Genomic DNA, 7,923 nt, shown 5'->3' on the forward strand with positions numbered 1-7,923 from the left:
TCCACCTGCTTTGAACTGTAGAGCTGTTTCCATATTTTTGAAGAAAAAAAATGCTTTCCCCCAATAGTTCTAGCCAATTTGAAGGTTACAGATGTTCTCCTGTCCTCCCACCAAAGTGATAAAAGACTCAATCAATGAGTATAGGTTGGGTTCATTCAACATTGAGTTTGCATTAAGTGAACTGTATTAGGTGTTTTAAGGAGATGTAGAGATGAACACAGCATATTCCCTGACCTAGTAAAAGTGAAGAGTATGATACAGGTCAGATGCAAAGTCTTCTGTGAGCATTGTGCAAAAGAGTTGTAGGAGAAGCAGGGAGAAAATGATTTATTCTGCCTGGAGTGAGGCTTTATCTTTTTTGGTTGGAGGTGAAATTTGAACAGAAACATGAAGAAATGGGTAGGCTTTCCTGGATAGGAATTCTGAGTGGGTCAATTCAGACCCACATGGAGGAGTGAGGGAGGGGAACAGTGATTGGACTGAGGCTTAGAGGATGAGATACTGGGACAAGCAGAGTCACTGTGGCAAGACCAGGGCGTTTGGAATCAAGAGACCTATGAGGGGAATTATCTTGGACATGTTTAACTTTTCTAAACTTCAGTTTCTTTATCTATAGAACGAGGGTAATAATATGTTGTGAAACGGATTGTTGTGAGGATAAAACCATATAAATATGTGAGAGCTCCTAACACAGGTATATACTGGGAACTCAATAAATTTTTCTTGAATTGTGTCCCTATTCAAAGATCTAGTGGAGGGGCTTCCTTGGTGGCACAGTGGTTAAGAATCCGCCTGCCAATGCAGGGGACACAGGTTCGAGCCCTGGTCCGGGAAGATCCCACACACCATGGAGCAACTAAGCCCATGCGCCACAACTACTGAGCCTGTGCTCTAGAGCTTGCGAGCCACAACTACTGAGCCTGTGAGCCACAACTACTGAAGCCCGTGCTCCTAGAGCCTGTGCTCTGCAACAAGAGAAGCCACCACAATGGGAAGGCCATGCACCACAACAAAGAGTAGCCCCCCCGCTGCAACTAGAGAAAGCCCATGCGCAGCAACGAATACCCAACGCAGGCAAACATAAAATCAATAAATAAAATAATTAAAAAGAAAAAAAAATGATCTCGTGGAAGGTGAGGCTGGAAAGGATGAGCTTGCTTATGGGAGCCCTTCAGGAGTGCTAAGGAGTTTGGACTTTATGTTTGCACAGCCCGTGTGCTGTGGGGAAGCAGAAAAAAGATAAGACAGGATTCCTGGTCCGTACAAGTTAGTTGGAGGGAGTCAAGCCATACCAAACAATAACACACACACACACACACACACACACACACACACACACGCGCGCGCACACACACACACACACACACACACACGATATGTTTAGAGTGGATGAGAGTTTGAGCTTTGGATATAGACTACAACTTTGGAGTCCAATGTCACAAGCTATTGACTCTGTGATCTTGAATCTGCCCCTTTCTTTCAAAGCCTGTTCCATTATCTACGGGATCTATGAAATAGGAGGCCATGAGAATTAAAGGAGATAAGACATTTAGTACAGTGTGTGGCACAGAGCAGACTGTTAGCTTTGATTATTATAATCAGATGCTAATTATAGATCATATCATATTTTATTGTATTATAATTAGATGTCTTTTAGCTCATTAGTGCTGTGGGGCTCAGAGGGAAAGTAGCATACCCTCACAAAGTAGAGTAATACATGAACTAAATCCTAAATGACAGGCAAGATTTATTAAGCTGAAAAAGAAAAGGGAGGATGACAAGGCAGAGACAAAAGTATGCACCCAGCATAGGAGCAATAGGGCCCAAGGTTCACGGAGCAGTGGATTGAAACAGAAATATCTCATAGGGTTGTTTTACCCTCTAGTTTAAGGGCTTACAATTAGTCTTTGTTCGTGCTGTTCAAAAGAAACTTTTGGAATTGCTACCAGTTTAATGAACTTTTTGGTCTCTTTAAACTGCTCTGACAGGCTCAACAGTATTGCTCACTTTTCATATTGAAGTATGAATCACATAAAGGAACAGTTGATGACAACCTAGAAGAGAACATTTAACTATCAGGCAATATAAATACACTTGAAAAATACGGAGATTTTAAAACCTAAGGATTTATTTTAACAGCTATTTTGTTGTGTTTACAGTTTTTTATAGTTTTTTAAAATGCTTTTTACGGCTATTTTGTTGTTTGCATTTGGATAAAAGTTAAAAGAAAGTGAATGGGCAACAAAGTTTAAAGTAAAAGTAAAGTACTAGTAGAGTTTATTTTGAAATAGTCAAAGCATTTTAGTGATAATCACAATAGGTCTTACTTTATTCCTCTAACATTTACTTTTATATATATTCAACATGAGGAAAATGTGATTGGAGTGCCACATTTTTCTCGAACTATAATTCTAGTTTCAGAAATCCTGTTTGCCTGAAGCTATATATTATTTTAAATCCTAGCTGGTCATATTACGGGATGGAATAGGAAATTAATAATTACTTAGCCCTGACTTCATGCTTTCACCAAGGTTATCGAATTGAATTCTCCTAATAACTCTATGAAGTAGGAATCATTATCCCCCAGAGTAAAGATTAGGAGGTTAAAAATCTTTCCAAGATGACCAAGCAGGGGGCATTAAGAACTGGGATTCAAATGCAAGCCTGTCAGACTCTGGTCTCAGGTTTTCCCAGGCTCTGGAGCTGGTCCGGGAAGCTCACTGGGGTGAGCTGTGAAGGGTTGGGTCGGAGGAGAGGTGCCAGACAAGCTGACCAGTGGGAGCTGGGACACCTTTTCTTTGCTTCTCCAGACTCTCTGTCCACCCTCTTCACTCTGGTGAAGGTGAACACACAGCAAATGAACAGAGGGCTCCCTGCCCTGCAGCTTTTGGGAGCCAGAGCACGGAGGAGAACGAGGCCTGGCTTGTTTCCTCCTGGCCCTTCTACCAGGTCACAGTGGGTTGGTGGCATTTCTCCATCAGCTACCCGGTCCAGATTCCAGAAGCCTCTCCCTCACTTCTTGCTGCTCCGAGCCTAGGTGTGGTAATGTGTCCCTACTGTTAACAAGCCTTGGGGAATTGCTCATTCCTTATTCATTTCTCTTCACACGTCTTTAGAAAGTATGGTCCCTTTATTAAATGCACCTCAAGTTAGCCAGTTTGAGGCTGCCCTTTGTTTCCTGTGGGCTCCTGACAGGCATCCGTAATTGCAACGGCTCTGGGTGCTGTTTAATTTTTATTCTTTTCACTTTCCTCAGATTCATCGCTTCTCCAATAATTTTTATAGTGACTTGAATGGTGTGATGACAATTCAAGCAAAACCACTTCAGCAGAGACCTACTTATTTTGCAGATAGAACACAGTACGTATAAAAAATAATCACCCAGCCTCTTCCCTGCGCTGGACACACTCGACCACTAAAGACCACTGAGGACGAGATGATAAGAATTGCATTTAATCCCATGCTCCAGGTGTGTCTGAGCACATAACAGCCAATGCATAAGAATGAAAACAGCCTGTTCTAATGACAACCACAAAACAATTCCTGTTAGGTTGGGGCCGATAAGAAAAGGGGACTGTAGCTGTGAATTCTTAATCTTGTGGGCTATACGGTTTGATTACAAACAGTGAGAGACTTAAAACAATGAGATCTCTTCCCCCTGTCGATGATCCTTCACTGAAATTAAAATTGAACTGGAAATGCTGGTCTGTCCATTCATTCAACAAATAGGACTAAATTCTACGTGCCAGGCTGTGTTCTAGACAAAGCCTAGTAATGAGCAAATGCATAGAGCTTACATGTGAGTAATGAACTTGACTTCCCTCCCCCAGGAGTGAGCAAGAGGACAGATCACTGGGTTCAGGGGCCGGTGCTCTTGCCTCGGCCCAGCACCGTCTGGCAAGGATCTTGGAGGCTCGCGGACTACAGACTTCTGCAAAGAAAACACCGGCATACAGGAGGCTGCCTTCTCTTACCTCAGAATCACAGAGAATAAAAATCCCCAGCGTGTACAGTGATGAAGTTCTTAGGGGAACGAAACTGTAAGTCTTGTTTCTCTGGTGGTAAAACAAAGGTCACGGAGGACAGAGATGCTTGTCAATTAGGGTTTATGGTTTATTCTGGACAAAGCATCCCGTCAAATCTTACGTGGACAGTTTTCTAAGTAGCTCATTATTTGGATATTTAACATGAATTTGTTCCAGTAGTATACTTACTACTAGATACTAGCTATTAGCTAGATACTAGAATATAAAGTCAGGTCGTGTACCTACAGCACAGGCAGCTAAGTGCAATGAAACTCCTGATGGAGAGGGTCTTAGATGGGTTTCAATGGCTGAATCTGTAAAACTAATCATTAGCTAATGCTTTTATATATACACAATTAATACTTTCATTGTGAGGTGTAAAAACTGATGTACATAAGATGCGGTTAAAATAAAAGGGACATATACCCATTAGTTTTTATTTATCTTGAAGGGCGAGTTTCATTCTGTGTAGGGAATTTCAGAAAATCTTTTGACCTTAGGAATCAACATCAAATCATTGCCTTATTAGAAAGGAATTTGTCTCTTCCTTTATTGTAGAATTACGAAGGAGCTTTCCAGTTTTCTCACTCACTCAAGTGTGAGGCAATACTTGTGTTAACAACAGCCAGTGTTTGTTGACTGCTTTCATGTTCCCAGCACTAGCTAAATGAATCACATTTATCTTATTTGTGACCTACCACAAACCTTTGAGTTGGTACTCACATTATCCCAAATCTAAGATGAGGAAACAGAGGCTGAAAGGAGTCGAATAACTGGCCAAAGATCACTCCCCCACAGTGCTGCCTGGCTTTGGAGACCAGCCCCTGGACCACCGGGCCACCAGGCTTCCTGCAGCACGGGAGGGAGTTATTACAGGGACCGCATCTAGGTCCCCCTGCGGGGGGGATGTGTAAGCAGCTGCCAGTGCTTAACGAGTGACTAGACTCCTTCGAGATGCACTCCACAGCACCCTTTACAGCTTTATGATAAGTCAGCGTTTCTTTCACTAGTCGGAAGTGCTCTTTCCAGCTTTATTGAGTCTGCTCTGTTAATTCTTTCAAGATCTCACTCCCTCCTCCATGTCACTTTGGGCACCTGGGACCCTCTTCGTCATCCTCTGCCGTGTCAATAGCACATTACTGGCTCTTTCCTCTTCCTCCCAGCCCACCCAGCCTCCACTGTCAGGCTTTCATCAAAAACCTTTTCTATTTTTTACTGAAATAAATTCAGACACCTCCAACTGTACATTCCCTTCCTGTTTTGTCCTGGCCTCTCCCTATTTGTAGATCCATGTCTTTCAACATTTTTAAAATTATTGCCATGCTAAAAAGCCCTTTTAGCGTATCTTTTCTAATTCCTCCCCCACCTGTGAAAGTTTAATATAGTGTAGAGTTTTGTACTTTTTTTTTTTTTTGCGGTACATGGACCTGTCACTGTTGTGGCCTCTCCCGTTGCAGAGCACACGCTCCAGATGCGCAGGCCCAGTGGCCATGGCTCACGGGCCTAGCCACTCCACAGCATGTGGGATCTTCCTGGACCGGGGCACGAACCCGTGTCCCCTGCATTGGCAGGCAGATTCTCAACCACTGCACCACCAGGGAAGCCCTATCAGACATTTTTGAAAGCATGATTTTAATGACTAAAATATAATTATGTGGGTATATAATAATTTACTGTGTTGCCCTATTACTGAAAATTTTCATTTCTTCTATATTTTCACTATTATATTGTACAGTGAACGTTATCTTACATAAATTTTAGTAAGGATGTCTTTAAACTGTTTCCTGGTGGTAAGTCCTAGAAGTAAAGCTACCAGGTCAAAGGTTATGGATATTTTTAAGGCTCTTGAAATATTTTTCCAAAGTTCTTCTAAGAATGGTTCTACCAATTTATAGACCCACTAGCAATCCACAAGACTATTTCCTTGCAGCCTGTAAACTTTAGTTAGTATGTATATTTTAAAACTTGATGAATCAAAAATTGTCATATTTTAATTTTCATGAATTTATTATTAATAAATAAATGAATTAGAATCTGTTTCTAGAATATCCATCTCTATTGTGCACAAATTAGACAATTTAATTTTTCAGTGTTAATATGTGGTAGGGAAGGTCTTTTATCATCATTACTCTTCCTTTGTTGAACTTACCCATGTTGACAAATTTTACAATCTGGTTGTCAAATTTAAAAAAAAAGTATCACATTGGACCTCATAGCATTAAATCTATTAAAAATGTAGGAATAATTGACACTTAGTTTTCCCATCAGAGAACATATTTTGCCTTTTATGACCTTACATAAAGTTTTGTGGTTTTCCTCATCTAGGCCCTGCACATTGAGAATTAATTTTATCCTTCATTGATTGCTCTATTCCCTAAATTTCTACAGTGCTTGTATTCAGAACCAGACACCGTAGCACTATATTATATCAACTGCATTGCATTGTAATCTAATGACTTGATTTGTTTTCAGTACTTTGTAATCTTCTTAAGGAGAGGAACTAGATATTCAAAAACTTCCGTGTTCTGCGCAGGGGCTAGCACAGCTGAGCACTCAGTAAATACAGGCTCACAGTCCTTACTAAACACAGAGGTGACTGGGGCTGGGACTCAGTCCCCTGCCCATCTTGTAGAAACTCAGCTCATCCTACTTGGCGTTTCCTTTGGGAGACAGGTTGTGATTAATAGCTTCGCGGTAAGGTCTGTTTGTCTCTGTACCTGGGTGCTCAGGTCATGTTGTTGTGTTCACAGGCAAACTGGCGTGGACCGCACGGCCTCCCCACCAGTTCAGACCTCAAGGAGCAGGTTGCCATCAATAGGCTCAGAGACTGGGGAGCAGAATATGGCAGTTCCCGGATGGCGTCCTGTTTCTGTAAGACAGATTTCTTAATATTTAAGTGCACCATTTACATTGTTGCAAGACAAACAAACATAATTTGGACACTTCCACATGAACACGGTAGCATAAAATGTCTCCATGATCTGTTTCTTGAAAGTAACTGGCTTGTGAGAATTTATAGGAGGTGGGAGGATTAATTCAATATTTTGTGAAATAAAAACACGGCCCGAACTAAATCAGAAAGTCCAGGTGTCAAGGCCATATCTGACGGTCAGGATGGTGTAGCGAAGAAAATAGCATGAAGATTACGTCAGGGGACAGGCAGATCTGTGTTTGAATCCTGCCACACAAACTCTTCATATGATTTGCTTCCAATTAGTCTCCCTGAGCCTTAATTTTCTCACTTATAAAAGGGCAATAATGATTCCTACCTCAAAGAATTGTTATAAGGATTAAATGAATTTATAGATGTTAGATAATGCCTGGCATAGATTAAGAACACAGTAACATACCCTGCCATTTTTCCCAGCTCTCATTTTTACAGTTAATCTTTGCCATGTTCAATGGAATGTAGGCATAATGTCTTCTTCACCCAGGCTCAACTCAGCCAAGCGACCACAGAAAGTCTGGGGAAGGTATGCTGCTGATAGAAAGCCTAACCAGGTTTCCCCCAGATTTATAATGACTGCTCACTTCACTCCAATACAAGTAACTTGGGTCTATTTTATAAAACACAGAAGACCCCCAAGTGTGAGAACATAAAGCCTAGGGAGAGAAAAACCAGCTGAGGCAGGGCTTTCTCTCGCATTCCTTCTGCCTCCCTGAATATAACAGTAAAACTCATTCTCAGAAGGCAAGAGTTGCAAAGCTTTAATATTTAACTTTAGAATATTGTGGCTTAGAGTGGAATCCTAAAAGCAGTCAAATACCACATTTAAAAAAAGTCAGATGCTTCACAAATGCAGAAGAACATTTCTATCATAGTTTAATATTAAGAATTTTATGCAGTTAAGGTTTTTAATCCATATTTACTTATTAAGGCCCTACCACTTTACCGGGT

The 7,923-nt window shown here is 41.2% G+C and overlaps 1 protein-coding gene across 6 annotated transcripts in view; it reads left to right on the forward strand.

Moving 5' to 3' along the window:
• FAM149A (family with sequence similarity 149 member A) overlaps window positions 1-7,923 on the forward strand; it is a 30,218-nt gene that overhangs the window by 19,267 nt on the left and 3,028 nt on the right. For all 6 annotated transcript variants that reach the window (XM_060291788.1, XM_060291786.2, XM_060291784.1 and 3 more), the window contains 3 exons: window positions 3,257-3,360; window positions 3,831-4,040; window positions 6,776-6,896. In XM_060291788.1, coding sequence (XP_060147771.1) covers window positions 3,257-3,360; window positions 3,831-4,040; window positions 6,776-6,896 — 435 coding nt within the window. The remainder of the gene's footprint in view (window positions 1-3,256; window positions 3,361-3,830; window positions 4,041-6,775; window positions 6,897-7,923) is intronic.

The sequence above is a fragment of the Globicephala melas genome, chromosome 21, assembly GCF_963455315.2.
Source record: "Globicephala melas chromosome 21, mGloMel1.2, whole genome shotgun sequence".
Classification (NCBI taxonomy): domain Eukaryota; kingdom Metazoa; phylum Chordata; class Mammalia; order Artiodactyla; family Delphinidae; genus Globicephala; species Globicephala melas.